The sequence below is a fragment of the Aristolochia californica genome, unplaced genomic scaffold (assembly GCF_029961685.1).
Source record: "Aristolochia californica isolate CCGP_79_NKW_82.1479 unplaced genomic scaffold, dmAriCali1.0.hap1 SCAF_6, whole genome shotgun sequence".
In the NCBI taxonomy this organism is placed as follows: domain Eukaryota; kingdom Viridiplantae; phylum Streptophyta; class Magnoliopsida; order Piperales; family Aristolochiaceae; genus Aristolochia; species Aristolochia californica.
In genome coordinates this window covers 42,506,415-42,524,137 of record NW_027182257.1, presented here as the reverse complement: position 1 = coordinate 42,524,137, position 17,723 = coordinate 42,506,415, and the positions used below count along the sequence as shown (strand labels likewise).

At 38.2% G+C, this 17,723-nt stretch overlaps 3 protein-coding genes and 1 long non-coding RNA gene across 4 annotated transcripts; all 4 read right to left on the bottom strand.

Annotated features, from left to right (window-relative positions):
• Positions 1-2,555: 2,555 nt before the first annotated feature.
• LOC137935452 (ankyrin repeat-containing protein ITN1-like) lies at positions 2,556-3,725 on the bottom strand. The gene is made up of 2 exons (XM_068780104.1): positions 3,270-3,725; positions 2,556-3,167 (listed from the first exon to the last, which is right to left on the bottom strand). The coding sequence occupies exons 1-2, from the start codon at positions 3,723-3,725 to the stop codon at positions 2,556-2,558; spliced, it is 1,068 nt and encodes a 355-aa protein (XP_068636205.1).
• A 532-nt stretch (positions 3,726-4,257) lies between these two features.
• LOC137934824 (uncharacterized) lies at positions 4,258-4,685 on the bottom strand. The gene is made up of 3 exons (XR_011109211.1): positions 4,601-4,685; positions 4,452-4,508; positions 4,258-4,375 (listed from the first exon to the last, which is right to left on the bottom strand). It is a non-coding gene; the product is annotated as an uncharacterized lncRNA (long non-coding RNA).
• Positions 4,686-7,284: 2,599 nt separating this feature from the next.
• LOC137935451 (ankyrin repeat-containing protein ITN1-like) lies at positions 7,285-8,158 on the bottom strand (the record flags this gene model as incomplete). The annotated part of the gene is made up of 2 exons (XM_068780103.1): positions 7,285-7,966; positions 8,054-8,158. Coding segments are annotated over 2 exons (717 nt in total), but the record flags the coding sequence as incomplete, so codon positions are not given.
• Positions 8,159-14,070: 5,912 nt separating this feature from the next.
• Positions 14,071-17,433, bottom strand: LOC137935450 (uncharacterized). Its single transcript, XM_068780102.1, has 9 exons — positions 16,890-17,433; positions 16,598-16,771; positions 16,275-16,478; positions 16,097-16,162; positions 15,875-16,012; positions 15,569-15,790; positions 15,333-15,455; positions 14,943-15,259; positions 14,071-14,858 (listed from the first exon to the last, which is right to left on the bottom strand). The coding sequence occupies exons 1-9, from the start codon at positions 17,431-17,433 to the stop codon at positions 14,247-14,249; spliced, it is 2,400 nt and encodes a 799-aa protein (XP_068636203.1). The 3' UTR covers positions 14,071-14,246.
• Between the last annotated feature and the right edge of the window lie 290 nt (positions 17,434-17,723).

The window sequence follows — 17,723 nt, the reverse complement described above, 5'->3', positions numbered from 1 at the left end:
CACACATATATACATATATTTTGAATTTATAAACTCTTAATTAAACATCAAAATAACCATTCATGAACAAGGACTGGAATTGTAAATTTCACAAAAAATGTGGAGACCAGAAAAAGAGGAATGGGTATTAAAGAATCAATTTTTTACAAACTACATACTTCTTGTCTGACCTTTAACTATCCCAATAATGATATCTTTCTCAAGAAATATTGGATTGGGAAACTATTTTTTGGTTTAGAAAATAGACTCACTGAGCTTTATTTTGTTGTAGCTGCTTGAAAATTTTCTGCAGCCTGATCATTGCTGCTTCAAATGTCAATGAATTTTTTTATATAAAAATTTTATTGTAATTTTTTTTTTTGTGTTAGAAACTAGTCTCAAAGGTCTTTCTCGTTATATATAATTTGTTATATGAAAAGTGTGGTAAGATAGTGCAAAATCCCACATAAAAGAAACAATGAAAGAAGAAGACAAATGTAAAAAAAATTGTTCTTCTTCCCCCTTTTCTTCTCCTTCTCCCTCTCCCTTTCTATGTCAAATCCTTGTCTGCTCTGATACCATGTTGATATGTGAGGAAAAATATGATAGAGGTATTATGCTCTCTTACACCATGTCCTATCATTAAGGAATGCAACTTGAATCTTACTAAAAATAAAATTCCCATTCACAATTACACCCAAAAGTATAAACATAAAAAGAAAGTGTAAATGGGAAACAACCTCCTAAATTCCATTTTTTTTCTTTGAGTTTATTTCTCTTGTGAGACTTGTCTCACATGAGATTCACCTTAGACTCAATGAAACTTGTGAGATATGCTTTACATTAGACTTGTGTTAAACTACTTGATATTGCTTCTTCAACAATAGTTTCAGTGAATTCCTACTACATTAGGTTTTTTAGTCAGTAAGGTTTTTTCAAAAATAGTTTTGTTGATATTTCTACAAAACATCTTTCGCACACTCACCTCAGACTCATTAGTAGCAAGCTGAATGTTTGGTCGTCCTCTCAATTTCGTTTGAGGTGGATTTGAAGACAACCACCCATGTTGACAACTCCACTATTCCATTGCAAACAAGCTAGTTAAAATCCATGCAAAGACGGACCCAATGAGTCCTCTCTTCCTTCCAAGAAAATTATAAAGCAAGCCACCTACAGTATCTCACTAAAGGGACCCACTTCAAGCTTCCACATCAACACACGTGAGCAAGCAAATCTCCCACAAGTAAGCTCCTCATATAGAGAAGAGAAGATCCTTCCCACCAGTAAGCTCCTTAAAAGTTCATCACTCAAAGTCATGTAAAAATGGGCCAAAGATAAATTCAAATTTTAAATCCTTTCCTAAGCCATTGTAAACACACGAGAAATGACAATTCATCTCCTCTATAGGCATTTTTTGAAAAAAAATTGTGTTTTTTTTTATTTGTTGGAAAAAGATTGTATAAGGGATGTAACATTCAATTGCTTATGAATCAACTAGAAATTCAAGAGTTTAATCGAGAGGAGGTCTATACAATTAATTGATTTTCACATATATCTCTCCATGAAAAAATCGCATTCAGAAACCATTTCTTGGGATAGAAAATAGTACTGTAGAACTTTCTTTTGACATATAATTTTTTATACAAGTTCCTATTCTTGGTGGGCACAAATTATCTCGAAAGTTGAAACTTTCTATTGTCGTTTGAAATTGTCCCATAGTCTGACATTTGTTATTTAGGATAATGATTTCTCTTCGTAAAAAAAATTGATTGCAAGAATTATTTTTTGTCAGAAACTAGACTCAAAAGCCTTTATGTTAATATATAATTTAAAATATAAAAATTTTAGAATAAAGGTGCAAACTCCAAGAAAAAAGGGTGCTGGGATGGGAAAACATCGAGAAAACTTATCTTCTTTTCTATTCTTCTTATTCTCCTTTTTCTTCTCTTCTTCTACATCATCTTCTCCTTCTCCATCTCAGGATCGTCCCTCTATGGCAGCTCCCACTTTGGACTAGGTAACCCTTTTCACCTTAGTGATGACTTTCACTTGGGCATTGGATGGTCCTTTTTGTTAGTCTCCCCCTTTGGATTCCAATACATGCATTGTGCCTGCTCTTATACCAAATGTGAAATTTTATGAACTTAGAACCACAAGAGACAAATCAGAGAAGAGAGACCTTGAATGAAATTTTAGAGGAGGATGGTTAGGGTTCCCTCTGCTCTAGTATTTATAACACAAAGCAATGATAAAAAAAAAAAACAAAAACACTTGTGCCCTGCTCCCTTTACAGCCTTGAAAATAAGATTCTATGAAAAAACACCCAATTACAGAAATATCTCTCAACACTACTTTTCTCCAAACAGTGAGATTAAAGTTAACATTGTTATGAACATTTGCAAGGCAATGTGAGAAAGCCAGAGTATATATATAGAAAGGATCATAGTCGAAGCAAATCAAACAGAGAGAAATAATGTTCCCACACAAACATCAGTTAAAAAAAAAACTAAGAAAACAGACACAAACAATCTGTTAAAAAATAAAAAACTCAAACTCGAAAACTAAGAAGCGAGCATTCAGTAAACAATTTCCCTGTAGGTCCGGTGTGGCACACGGGTAAGTACAGCCTTGATGAGATCAAAGAACAAGGAAAACTGGGCAAATGCAAAGAGCGCCACTGGCAAGCAAGGGACAGCGTACACGTAAATCACTAACTGCTTCAGATCGTTTCTCAGTAAGAAATAATGGGCCGCACCGAAGGAAAGCAGTATCGCAGCTATGGAGAAGAACAGAGAGTTGAGACCAAGTATAAGCTTTATTGGCAGACTCCATTCGAAATCCTTCGCTACGTGACGAGAGGTGAGGATGGCTAGAAACGTTATCAGCGAGGTGACAGAGAGGCAAAGTGCCATCAGAGAAGATATGGCAAACATGTCGAATGCAGGCCTGCCTTCCAGGTTGGGAGTTCCTTTATTTTCTTTATTCCCGCCAGGTACAGTAACGGCTGCAGCAAAGGCCACTGTGGCTATAAGTGCAGCAACGACTGAGCATGACTGGGAAGTATTGATCAGCCAGTCGCCTCCTTCTCTGACTAGTTCTCTGTGCGTCTCGGTGAAGATTTCCTTGGCTGTTTGTCCCTTTTTGTTGACTTTCACGAAGGAATGTGATTGCATGGACGATTTCACCAACTGTTTGTTTAAATTACAGAAAATACGTTAGTACTAATCTAGGGGAGTTGGCGAACATTAATCAGGAAGCAAAAAAATATTGAGGTAATCTTTTGTCCAGACCTTGTACCACTTGATCTCCCATTGCATTTGCAGAGCTGCACCAGGTATGATCCATGGTCGGTTCTTTCCAAGTGTTGCTGCAAGGTGGAGTGCACTATTTCCGTCGTTATCTACTTTCAGGAAATAGCTCTGAAACTTGCTTTTGTTAAGGCATAGCTCGGTCAAGAATTGAAACACTACAGGCTGCCGATGTTCCACCGCTAAGAGTACTATATTCTTTCCATCTTTACTTGCGTCTCGAATAGCCACTGGGAAGATATCGAGAATCTTTTCCACTATCTCTTTGGCTCCAGTCCTTGCTGCAACTAAGATCGGTGTCTCTGATATATGTTCGTCCAAATTAGTTTGAGGCACGTCTCGAATACCCACTTTGAAGAGGTCGAGAATCTTTTGCACTCTCTCTTTTGCTCCAGTCTTTGCTGCATCTGGGGTTACAATTATTTCCAAACGATTCATGTTTTCTTGGATGGTCAGTTTTAGATCGTAACCCACATTAGATGCTTCCGGTTCTTTTACTCCATTGTTCTGTTCCTCGTTTCCATATTTTCCCATACTGTATTGTGCCGTTGAACCTGAAATTGTAAGGCATCCCTTATTGCCTTCTCCGTTTGGGGAGTCGAGAAACCTACTCGGGAACGAATTTTAACATGACTTTTACCTGGCTGCTCTGGGCTATTATCGGGCAGATTAGAAAAGCTTGGATATGAATCGTCGGGAGCTAATTGTCCCTCTGGTCTTTTACCATCGGCATTATACTCCCAATCAGAAGCATCTTCTACAAGCTCGTTCATTACCTGAAGTGCCCAGGCGTGTCTCTGCTTCCTATCTTTCAATTTTTTAATTTTCCAGAACCCTGCGTGCAGCATTGCTATTCACTCAACAGACGTAGAAAATTAGAAGGAAACAAATTATCTCACTGATAAGTTAGAGGTACACACCTAAACCCAGAATAGTTAAAGAGGTCAACAGGACAAGCTCCAATAAACGAAACAGTGAAACGTAGTTTAGTGGAATATTTTGATGATATGCAAAATTAGTGGTTCTATTTTCCTTTTCCTTTTTCCCTTTCTCTGGGTCCGCGTTGTTGTTTCCTTTGCTTTTTTCACCTGAGAAGATGATAAAATTTGCAAATCTATACTGACCAAAACTGTTATTGAGGTAGTAAGGGTTGTATATATTTACCTCTGCCTAATTTAATCATCAACCACTTCTTCAATGCGTCGTAATTCACTGCAAAAACTGTTAATTTCTCATCAAGTCTTGATAATTGCTGCAAATGTAGGCTGTGCTAAACTTGGAAGGTACTAATAAGGACTGCATTAATTACATACCCACGTCCCCCACAGCTCTTCTGGCAAACTTAAGCATGTCGATACAAGTGCTGTAATTCTCTGGAACATTTGATTTCCTGTCCTCTTTCACTGGTTTGGGCGGGTGGAAATTGTTCGGCTTGAGAGGGTCAACCCTTGCAACTGCCTTAGACAAGAAAACGTTAAGTAAGATTGAACTGATGGTATTAATGAATAACGACCAGGCATGGTAAAAGCATATTCATTTTCTACATTTCTCTTCACCAAATTTAAAACAGTAAACCCAAATAGTAGAGCTCAGACTCACGATAGTAGATGATATTATCAACCATCCCGAGGTGATAACCACTTCTGAAGGCGTGGGAGCATTCGGCAAGAATGTGCAGAGGCGTCTCCCCTTTCACATTGTTCCTATTAGTCAACCCCTTCGTCCCTTTTTCTTGTTCGTCCCGATATATTTTAATTATTTGGAGCGCCAAATCTGCTCAATTTTGATAACAAAATCGAAGAAACACCTTGTAAGGATCTCAACATAGTTATCATCGAAGAAAGGGAAAGGAGGTTACGTACTCACCGAAATGCTCCCCCATGATGGCAACATGAAGGATAGTGTTTCCATCGTTCCTACTGTGGTACTCACTAATTGATTGCTCTTCTTTAACCTTTTCATTAAGCTTGTGGTAGAGGACGAGGAAGGCGTCCCTCTTCCCATGGAGAGCAGCCAAGAAGAGGGGGGTCTCGCCGTCTTCATTACGAGCTCCCAATGCTTTTTGGACAAATGATTCATCTTCGCCCAACAGGAGGCCACACAGGTCCCGAGCCCCCTGGAATGCTGCTAGGTGAAGAGGGGTGTCCCCTCTCTTGTTCTTCATCATCATGATATCCTGTTTGTGTTCTCCATCTGGCAACCCCTCGATGAGACGCTGAACTTCCTTTTTGTAGCCTTCGATGACTAGAATGTGCAAGGCTGTGTCATCCGAACTGGTGATCTTTTTCTTTAGGATACTATTATCTTCTAGAAATTCGTCGATGAGGGTATTCCAGATGCCGCTCTTCGCAGCCTTGAATATACGTCTCGTGAGGTCACCCTTTGAATCAGCAGCATCGACTTTGATGGGAACTATCTCTGGAACAGAAGAACTGAGCATGACTGGGATCTCAACTGGCTGAACAGCTGAAGTATCCATGACTGGGGCGTCAACTTTCAAGCAGGTTTCCCAACTTGCTGCTCAGCTTGTTTTTCCATTCGCACCAGCCCTACTTATAGAACTCAATACGTTATCCAGGTACCATCCCGTGGCCCCACAAAAGGGAAGCATCATTGGACCATCTCCATCGATCTTTACCTTTTGTCATAAATATTGATCCTGAAGGTTCAAGTTCCATCACTGCCCACTGCTTCGGTGGTTAGAAGAGACTTCAACGACGGTCTCTCATTTCCCCGGGTGTCTCTTTAAGATTGAATGACTTCCCTTTATTTATTGCCTGCCTTTATTCTTCGATAGAGACGATAGAACTTTTAAAAGAAAAAGAGAAAGAGAAAAGAAATACCTTCAAATTACCGCAATGTTCATGCAGACGAATGCTTGTTTTTTTCCCCTTTTGCTTCCTTAAATAGGAAGCAGCTATAAAACTTTCACACTTTACTCTTCCTACGTAGTGAATTTTTTCTCTCATTTTTCATGGGCATCCCAATAGTTTAGGCAATTCTAAGACTCTATTACCCAAAAAATTGAATCTCTAGACTCTATTACCCAAAAAATCTTCTCTATCACCCACTTTGGGCTTCTCCCAAAACCAATGGAAGCTCCATACCATCACCAAGTAGGTGATTAGCCAGGGTCATCTACCCATCCACTGGGAGACTTCACCTATTGGATGAAGACAACTGCACATTTAGGACTATATTTGAGGAGTTTCAACTTAGAGATTGGCTAGTTGCCATCTGCATTTCACTACAAGAAATTTGACTTTTTCAACAAAATATTTGGTAACCAAAAAAAGCCTGTTTTTTTTATCCAGAAAAGTATTATCAGTGAAATTGTTTGTTGAGAAATTTCACTAGAAATAACCCACAAAAAAGTAACTATCGACATAAAATGAATTTAACCAACAATAATTAATAATTTCTCCTCAAAACTATATTTCACCATAAAAATTCAGAACAAAATTATTTAGCTTGAAAGGGATTAGTGAGAGTGGTGGCATAGTTGTAATAAGAGTTCCAAGATAGGTTTGAGTTATGTTAATTATGGGTATTTTTGTTATATAACTTAGAAAGTGAGAAAAAATAAAGAGAAGAGTCAGGGACAATTATATTTCAATCATTCAAATTCTATTACCATGTGGGATTAGTGAGAATGGTGTGGCATAGTTGTAATAAGAGTTCAGAGATAGGTTTGAGTTATGTTAATTATACTAACCATAACACTGCAGGACAGGGACGAATAACTCTCTCTCTTTTTTTCACAATGGGTAATATACCTAAACCTTCTACTAATACTTTCACTTTTAGTAGGCATTACTTGCGATTTAGCAAGTGAGAGACACATGAGACCCTTCAACCGAGAAGGCTATCCCAAATCAAATCAGTAATTAAAGAAAATGATGATTCTCTTCTAAAAAGATTGAAATTAAACTCAAATCTTTAATACCTGTGCCATTCAAAATACGCTTGTGAACGAATGATATAAATTAATGCAGATACAAATAGAGATTACAATCAATCACATAACAGTACAATGGAGCAGAACAACGAAAATTCATCTTTAGAACCTAGTAAGCAGTCTCCCTATAAGTCCGGTGTGGTACCGGCGTCAATATAGCCTTCACAAGATCGAAGTAAAGAGGAAACTGAGCAAATGCAAAGATTATCACCGGCAAGCAGGAGACAGCGTACATGGAAAACGCTTGCTGCTTCAGATGGTTTCTCAGTATGAAGTAATGGCATGCACAGAAGGACAGCAATATGGCTGCAATGGAGAAGAAGAGTGAGGTGAGGCCTATCATAAGCTTTTGTGGCAAGCTCCATTCGAAATCCCTTGCGACGTGACGAGAGGTGAGGATGGCTAGAAACGTCATGAGCGAGGTGACAGAGAGGCATAGAGCAGCCAGAGAAGATATGGCAAACATATCGAATCCTAGTCTGCCTTCAAGTAGTGGAGTTCCTTCGTCTTTTCTAACCCCACCAGGTACAGTAACAGCTGCAGCAAAGGCCACTGAGGCTATAAGTGCAGCAACGACTGAGCATGACTTGGAAGTGTTATTCAGCCATTCCCCTCCTTCTTTGACTAATTCTCTATGAGTCTCGGTGAAGATTTCTTTGGCTGTTCGTCCCTTGTTGTTGAGGCGCATGAAGAAATGTGGTTGCATGGACGATTTCACAAACTGCTTGTTTAAATTTCTGAAAGGCATTAAGAGCGCACTGAAACTAAAAGATAAGCAAATTAATGATTGAGGTTTCGCTGCACAAACCTTGAACCACTTGATTTCCCACTGCATTTGCAGAGCTGCACCGGGAATGATCCATGGCCGGTTCTTTCCAAGTGCTGCAGCTAGGTGCAGTGCACTGTTCCCATCGTTGTCTATTTTCTGGAACACAGTTTCCTTCATGAACTTCTTCCATATTTGTTGATACACAAAGGGTTGCCGGTGCTCCACTGCTAAGAGTACGATATTCTTTCCCTCTTTGTTTTCGTCCTGAATAGCCACTGGGAAGACCTTCAGTATCTTCTCCACCATCTCCACCACTCCATTCTTTGCTGCAACTAAGATTGATGTCTCTGATTCATCTAAAAAGATTATTCAAAGTTAAAGAGTTCTGTTGTTGCGAGTTCATGAGGTTTTTAAAGACTGAATGCCAGTACCTCCATCGTCTGTCTTCTGGTCTTTAGAGGTTTCGAACGGATTTTGCTGTATAAGATGCTCTTGGTTCCTGTTTTGGCCCATCTCTTGTGCTGTTGGACTCTCCATCGGCGAACCTGATATCCCAGGAATGTTCAAAGTTGCAAAAAACAGCCTCGATTTATCAAAGATCTGTAAATTATTAGAGTTACTTTGATAATAATTTAAAGTTATCACAGTACATGTACCTTGAAATTCCTCAGCGCTTAGATCGCTGAAATGAGAGGGAAAGTCAGGAAAATTGTGCAGCCTAGAGCTTATCGATGACTGATCAGGTCTTTTACCATCTGCATCATACTCCCAAGCAGAAGCACCTTCTACAAGCTCCACCATTACCTGAATTGCCCAGGTATGTCTTTGCTTCTTATCTTTCAATTTTTTCATTTTCCAGAACCCTGCATGCAGCACTACCCACTCAATAAACGTACAAAATTACAACGAAACAAGAGTAAATCATTGATAAGTTACGAGTTACACACCTAATCCAAGAAGAGTCAAAATGGTCATCATGATAAGCTCCAGGAAACGAAACAGTTGAATATAATTTGGTGGAATCAATTGATGGGCGAAATATGTGGCTTTGTTTTTGTTTTCTTCTTCTGTTCCATGGCCAGTTTTTCCTGCACAATTTATTTACATTTTGGTACTGTTACATGTGATGATATATGTGAATGTTAAATAGTCGTGTGGGAAGATCAGCACCTCCGTTTGATTGAGAAGCTGCTGGATTCTCTCCATCCCTTGTGTTGCCTCCTTTTCCTGGGAAGATGATAAATTTATGACTGAAACATGACTTGTTCTGCAAATCGTGACCGAGCTAGAACTGAAAGGTACTAATTAGGGTTTCACTTATTACGTACCCATGGCCTCAAAAGGTTTCTGGGAAAGCTTAAACATGTCCAAACAGGTGCTATAATTCTCTGGAAATATGGATACAATGTCATGTCCCGGTGATCGGAGCGGGTGGAAATTGCTGCCATTAAACGACTAATCCACCTCAAGAAAATCAGCCCATGTCACTGTCTTATACAAGAACCACTTGTTAAGATATGGAATTAACGATAATAATGAACTCAGCATAAAATTGTGAAGTTGGGTCAAGGCTTATCCCAAAATTACTAGTCATCTTAGGAAACCTCTTTCCCGACTAATAAACTCAATATCTTTGTTCTCACTAATCCATGTGGGACTATTCCTTAATACTCCTTGTGGAGGTTCACATACGAGTACCTGCTTTGATACCTAATAGTTTTTTCCCTAACAAAAACTAGGACTCCAATATATACTCACGATGGTAGATGATCTGCTCGATCGTCCCAAGGTGATAGCCACTTCTGAAGGCGTGGGGGCATTTGGCAAGAAAGTGTAGAGCAGACTGCCCTTTTTCGTTGTGTCTATTAACCAAAGTGTTGTTCCCATGTGTTTCTTCCTCCTTCCGATATATATGAATTATTTGGTACGCCAAATCTGCTCAATTTTTATCAGGAAATCCATCAAACACCTTGTAAGCACCTTGAGGAAAGAAAAAGGAGATTAGGTACTTACCGAAATGCTCCCCCAAGATGGCAACATGAAGGATAGTGTTACCGTCGTTCCTACTGTGATACTGACTGATAGACTTCCTTATCTTGGCGTGGAGGACGAAGAAGGCTTCCTTTTTCCCATGGAGAGCAGCCAAGAAGAGGGGGGTCTCACCATGTTCATTACGAGCTTCGATTGCATCTGAGATATGTGGGTCGTCAGGCAGACTCGCCAGAAAATCACACAATTCTCCGTCCCCCAGGGCTGCCGCCAGGTGGAGAGGTGTATTCCCTCTCTTGTTCATAGTCGACAGGATCTTCTCCTTTTCGCTATTACCCTGTAGCAGATTGACGAGAGCCTTGACCACTGTTTTGCGGCCTTCTATAACTGCAAAATGCAGGACTGTGTCTTCTGAGCTCGTGATCTTTGCCACTCGAGAACTTGGGTCGCTTCGAAATTCATTCTGGACGACGTCCCAGTTGCCACTCATGGCAGCCTTGAACATAACTCTCTGGACGTAGCTCTTCTGTTCAATAGGCGGTGAAGGGACACCTAGAGAATCCATGGGGCTGGGTTTCTGTCAAGTGAAACGTAGCAACGTTTGCCAACTTCGTTTTTCTTTTCTCAGTTCAGCCCTATTTATCCTAAGTGAACTGTGAAACTTTGGGTAAAGCAAACGGTAGTAAAAAGGCCACTGGATCACATCGACAATTCCCATTTCTGGTTATAAGGTGAGAAGCCCTTAAGATTCAATAATCCTCATTAGCTAGATTTTTTGTCGGTTGGGAAAGATGGACTTCAATATCACTGATGTGTGTTCCTACCACCCTGGGATAGGATTATATTTGAAGGGTCTGGTGTGCTTCTCACGGATTCTCATGCATGTGTCAAATGCAGTTTCACGTTGCTCAAAAGCCAACGTCGAGAAAAGCAAAGCTGTAAGGCTTTGGAGTGGAGTTGCCTCGACGTAATGAATCACCCAGGCAGATAGATTTCTCTTTATTTGCTCCTCTTTAATTTATGGCCTTTATGCTTCTACGAAGGCAGATAGAACTTCGAAAAGAAAAAGAGAAAGCGAATGGCCTCCATGCAAAGTAATATACCTACATTCCATTTTGCTTCCTCTTAAGGTAGCAGCAATTGGCTTTCAAGTTACATTGAGGTGTAAGCCAGGTCCAGTTGCCAACTGCGTCGACTAGCAAGTTGATGGGTTATGAATCTCATGATCCGTCTTGTGAAATGAACAACACTAAACCCTAAACCCTAAACCCTATATGAATATATTCTATATTTAATTAATAATGAACATGAAATCTGATAAATACGAGCAAATCACTTCAACACTATTTTTACTATTAATTTTAATTTCATATTGGCTAAGTTTATATTGATTTTTTTATATAAATATAATTAGTAAAGTCATGTAAATAGAATGCACTATTCAATTCAATAATGAAAATATTAATTTTTTTAAATATTTTTAATATTCTTTAATATTTCATAAATTTTATTTATACATCTTATTTCATTTTTTATTTTAAAAAATCTATGCATTCTCAGACTACGACAATTAGATTATTTTTTAAATTGATAAAAAAATTAAATTTATACCACCAATTAATTATATTTACTATAGAGTTTATTTTTTGAAATTTTAGTAATAATTATGTTGATACATAATCAATTTATGTATATCTTATTGATTAATTTGATTTGATTTTTTTTATTTTTAGTTAACATGAAACATAACTTTTTATCAAAATATTTTTATATACATATAAGTAAATTAATTTAATATGTCAAAATACATTAAGTAATTTATTATACTAACAATATTCTATGTTTGGAAAAAAAGGAAATGTGTTACAAATTCAACAAAGTTATTGGAAATTCGATGAAAAAAATGTTTTAAATGCAAGGTATCTAATAACTTCACAAATTCGTCCTAGAGCATTTCTCCTAAAAAATTTATAAATTCATTGCAAAACGTATTTCAAGCCAAATTAATGCCAGACACTTTTCGTATAAATTTCCAATTTTTTGCAGAAGGTCTTTTAGTCACAAATTTTTACATCCGTTTAGGGAAAATGGCCCTTTTCCTAGTCAATTTAACAATTTGGTGGGAAAATGGAGAATTTGCTATGAGAAGTATCGAAAATTAATTTTGCAAGAAGCACTTTTGGCAGAAAATTTGTAAATTTATGAGAAAAGTGTCATTTTTCATAGCAAATTGTTGAATTCACTAGTCCATTCGTTTCCCACAAGTGGAAAAAATTTCCTAGGAATTCCTTTTACCAGTAAATTTAAAAATTCACTAGCAAAAGTTGATGTATGGTAGCAAATTTGCAATTCGGTGGTAAATGTAATAGTTTTACAAGTGAATTTCTAAATTCGGTGGCATAGTCATTTTTGCTAGTGAATTTTAATTTGTTGGTAGAAAATTTTAAAAACTTAAGACAGAAAGAGGCACACAATGCAACACTCATTTTTCAAATTGAGTTTCTAAATTTAAAGAAAATAAGAAGGTGGTACCCATAAAATCAATAGATTAATGAGAATGACTAGTTTTGACATGAGAAAAAGGGGAAACCATTTGAAAACCTGCAAGACCAAAAACAAATTAAAGCCAATCATGAGTTGAAACATTCGATTGGAATTCATGAAGTGCTAACCTTATTGAAGAGGTATGCAAAAGCAAATAAATCAAGGACAAATGACAACTTGTTGGGACTAGATGAGAAAACTTGGAGATGTTTTAAAAAAATAGACCGTTATGCTTAAACATTGTTATAAGTATCAAAATAGGAAACTGATTTGAGACATAAAATAGCATAAACTCAAAATTCTTTAAAAGAATCGTGTAGGTAGAGACTTGCACTAGAGTTTGAAAACAAAAAGGATACTTGGGTAAACCAAAAATAGCAACTGATAAAATAGAAGAAAATTTTTAAGATTAAAATTCAGGCTTATGAATGCAACAAGCTTCCAACATTACCTTTAGTACTTTCACTATTGATATTTCTCTCTAGAAAAATCAAATTCAAAAACTACTTATTGGGTTAGAAAATAGGCTCATAGATATTTCTTTTGACATATTATTTATAGATATTCTTGTATTTTATAACAAAAAATATTTCTTATGACCGTAATTTTATGTATTTTATTGTTTAGATAACATATATTGCTTTAAGGGTATTATAATAATTTTATAGTAAAATACGTATTTTATAAAAAATTCTATCATTTGATTTTTTTTTTTTATTTTATTGATATGAGTAAAGTGTAAATGGGTATTTTTATCGTTTACAATATATTATATGGATAAAGTATGTGAAATGAAAGAGTATTTTTGTTATTTTTAACAAATGATATATATCATATTCTTTTTGTATTTTTATTTTTATTTTATATTATAGCATAAAGCATGTGAAAGGGCATTTTTGTTAATTTATATTATGATATATGGGTGAAGTGTCTAAACATGAATTATTGTTATTTTATTTTGTAGTATATACATAATCTATGTAAAGGGTTTTTTTTATCATTTTAATTTATATCGTATGAGCAAAATATATGAATGGGCATTTTCATCATTTTAACGTATGATTATATGTCTACCGTATTTCTATACTTTTATCATTTTTTATTACATTATTATATTATATTATATTATATTATATTATATTATATGTGAAAGGGCATTTCTTTATTTTTTTATTTTTTACTATATGCATAAAATATATACAAGAGTATTTTGTTATTTGAGTAAAGTATGTAAAAGACATTTTCATTATTTCTGTGACATAGGATATATATTAACTAAAATCAACGTTAATGGGTGTATTTAGGATAGGGTATCCATTAAGAACCCAATAGAAACACAATATAAGCATATTCTATATTTCTCTTCTACTAGTCTCCTCGTCATCAGCTGCTTCTCAATGTGTTTGATTTTAACTTTTCCATGGGAGGTTAGGAGGAAAGAGAGAACAGGTAAAAGGAAAAGAGAGATTGGAGGGGAAAGAGCCATAGGAAGAGGAATAGGAAGGAAGAAGAAACAGGGAAGAGTGAAGAGGAAATAAGAAAAGAGGGAAGCAGTCAGCCAAGGGCAAAAAGCACAATGGCACATTCAAGTTTCAAGCTAAGGCCAATCCCATTAAAGATACTCATGTTACAAAACCATATCAGGCTGCAAACACGACCAGAACAACGAAAACTCAAGTTTCAAACCAGGAGGGAGAACTTAGTAAGCGGTTTCCTTGTAAGTGCGGTGTGGCACTGGAGTCAATATAGCCCTTACAAGATCAAAGTAAAGGGGAAACTGCGCAAATGCAAAGAGCAGCACCGGCAAGCAGGAGACGGCGTACATGGAAAACGCTATATGTCTCAAATGGTTTCTCAGTATGAAGTAATGGCCCGCACAGAACGACAACAATATCGCTGCAATGGAGAAGAAGAGAGTGGTGAGGCCTATCATAAGCTTCCTTGGCAAACTCCATTCAAAATCCCTTGCTGCGTGACGAGAGGTCAGGATGGCTAGAAACATTATGAGCGAAGTGACAGAGAGGCACAGTGCCACCAGAGAAGTGATGGCAAAAATGTCGAATGCAGGCTTCCCTTCCAGGATGGGAGTTCCCCTGTCTTCTTTGACCCCACCAGGTACAGTAACAGCAGCAGCGAAAGCCACTGTCGCTATAAGTGCTGCAACGACTGAGCATGACTCCGAAGTTCTGTTGAGCCAGTCCCCTCCTTCAGTGACCAGATCTCTATGTTTCTTGGTGAATATTTCCTTTGCGGTTTCACCCACGTTGTTGAGGCGCATGAAGAAATGTGATCGCATGGACGATTTCACAAACTGTTTGTTTAAATTCCTGAAAGGCATTAAGGGTGCACGGACACTAAGTTAAGCAAATTAAAGATCGAGTTTATCTGTACAAACCTTGTACCACTTGATTTCCCACTGCATTTGCAGAGCTGCACCCGGGATGATCCATGGTCGGTTGTTTCCGAGTTCTGCAGCCAGGTGGAGTGCACTGTTTCCGCCGTTGTCTACTTTCTGGAATACACTCTCCTTCATATACTTCTTCCATAAGAGTTCATACACATAAGGTTGCCGGTGTTCCACTGCTAAGAGTACTATATTCTTCCCTTCTTTGTTTTCGTCTTGAATAGCCACTGGGAAGACTCTGAGTATCTTCTCCACCATCTCCACCACTCCATTCTTTGATGCAACTAAGATTGATGTCTCTGATTTATCTGCAAGTGTGTTCAAAGTAAGCGATTTTGTTGTTGCCAATTGGAGTTTGCAATGAAATGGGAATGCTAGTACCTCCATCTTCTGTCTTCTGATCTGTAGAGGTTTCCGACGGACTTTCTTGTTTAAGATGCGCTTGCCTTCCATTTTGTCGCGTATCCTTTGCGCTTTGACTCTCCATACCCATACCTGGAATCCCTGTAATTTTGAAGTTGCTAAAAACAGCCTTTATTTATCAAAGCTCTGTTCATTATTGGAGTTTTGTTTTGATTTAATGTTGATAGAGAAAAAGAAAAAAATGTGCCCTTCACCTTGAGACTTGTCATTCATCTCCGTTGTGTTTAGACTGCCTTCAGGCCCTGCAAGGTCTGGCGAATCGGATGGCAGCCAAGATGCAGCCGTCGAAGGTTCTGGTTCTTTACCATCGGCATTATACTCCCAAGCAGAAGCACCTTGTACGAGCTCATTCATTACCTGAACTGCCCAGGTGTGTCTTTGCTTCCTGTCTCTAATCTTTTTTATTTTCCAAAACCCTGCATACGACACTACTCTGTTCACAAACTTATCAATATAGAAGGATATAATTACTAATCACAGGTAAGTTAAGAGGTATCCACCGAATCCCAGAAGAATCAAAGTGAACTGCATGACAAGGTACAAGAAACGAAACAGTGGAACGTAGTTTGATGGAATCAACTGCTGGGAAGTATAGGTGACAGTATTTTTCTTCTGAACTTGTTCTCTATCATCGTTCCCTGCACATTTACATCTCGGTTCTGTTATATGTGGTTATATATCATATATGTAAATGTTAAACAGTGGATTTGGATAATTAACACCTCCATTTGGTTGAGTAGGTGGTGGATTCTCTGAGTCCGATTTGTTACGTCCTTTGCGTCCTTTTCCTGGGAAGATGATGCAAACATTGCGATTGAAACAATATGATTTCTGCTGCAAATTTATACTGACCAAAACTTGTAAGGTAATGTCTAATACGCAAGGACTGTATTTAACTACCTTTAGCTTGAAACAGGTTCTGGACAAGCTTGAAAAAGTTCCAGCATTTGTCGTTAGGTTCAAACTGGTTCTGGACTAACTTGAAAATGTTCCAGCATGTGTTGTAATTCTCTGGAAAAATGGTTTTGTCATCTTCTCCTGGTAATCGCCTCTGCTGTAAACTCTGGTCGTTTATCTTCTTCTCCAGGGGATCAACCCATGTAACTGTCAGGTGCAGGAAACCATAAGGAAAAAGGATGGTAATGTCCAACTTAATTGAAATTTTGCAGATAAAAGTTCTCACTTCTGGAATTAGGTTAATCTTATATTGAATAAATACTCACGATAGTAGATGATCTGCTGAACCGTCCCAAGGTGATAACCACTTCTGAAAGCGTGAGGGCTTTTGGCAAGAACGTGCAGAGCCGACTGGCCTTTCTCATTGTACACATTAACCAACACATTCTCCCCCTGCTTTTCCACGTCCTGGTACATCTTAATTATTTGGAATGCTAAATCTGTTCAAGTTGGAACACAAAATCCACCAAACACCTTAACTGCATTCCTCTGAATCGATCAATGCAACCAACAGATATCATCAATATTGAAGAAAGGAGAAGAAGATAATTTACTGACCGAAATGCTCCCCCGAGATGGCGACATGAAGGATGGTGTTACCATCTTTCCTTCTGATGTATCGGCCAATTTGATTCAGTTGATTAGCCTTCTTGAGCTCGGTGTGGAGGACGAAGAAGGCTTCCTTCTTCCCATGGAGAGCAGCCAAGAAGAGGGGGGTCTCACCATCGTTATTACGGGCGTCGATGAGTGACTCTGCAGATACCCTGGCCAGAAATTCACACAAGACCCAGTCCCCCTGGGCTGCAGCGAGGTGGAGAGGCGTGCTCCCTCTCTTGTTCCTAGTCAACAGGATTTCCTTCTTTTCGACATTACTCGGTAGCAGATCGATGAGTTCCTTGACCACCGCTCTCTGGCCTTCAATGACTGCAAAGTGCACGACTGTGTCCTCTGAGCTAGTGATCTTTGCTTCCCGGGAACTCTTGTCCGTCTGAAATTCTTTCTTGACGTCGGTCCAGTTGCCACTCATGGCAGCCTTGAACATAGCTCTATTGATGTCGCCCTTCTTTTGTTCATGACCAGTCTGTACGGCTGAAGGATCCATCACAGGGCCGTCAACTGTCAAGCTCCTTCCCCAACTTGGAAGTCAGTTTGTTTGTTAATTCTCTCAGGCAAGCCCTATTTATGCTCAAACTCACAAACGCCAGCAAATCAAGGCCAAAAGCCTCCTGTTTCGGTTGGAGTTGTCTCGACGTAATGAATCACTTGGTAACTTTAAGTACTTAAACAGCTTTACTTTGACGTTCGCAGAATTTTTAAAAGAAAAAGAGAGAGAATATGGCTAATCGTACACAACTTCTATTTTCTTTTTTCTCTTTCAAGACTCGGAAGGAT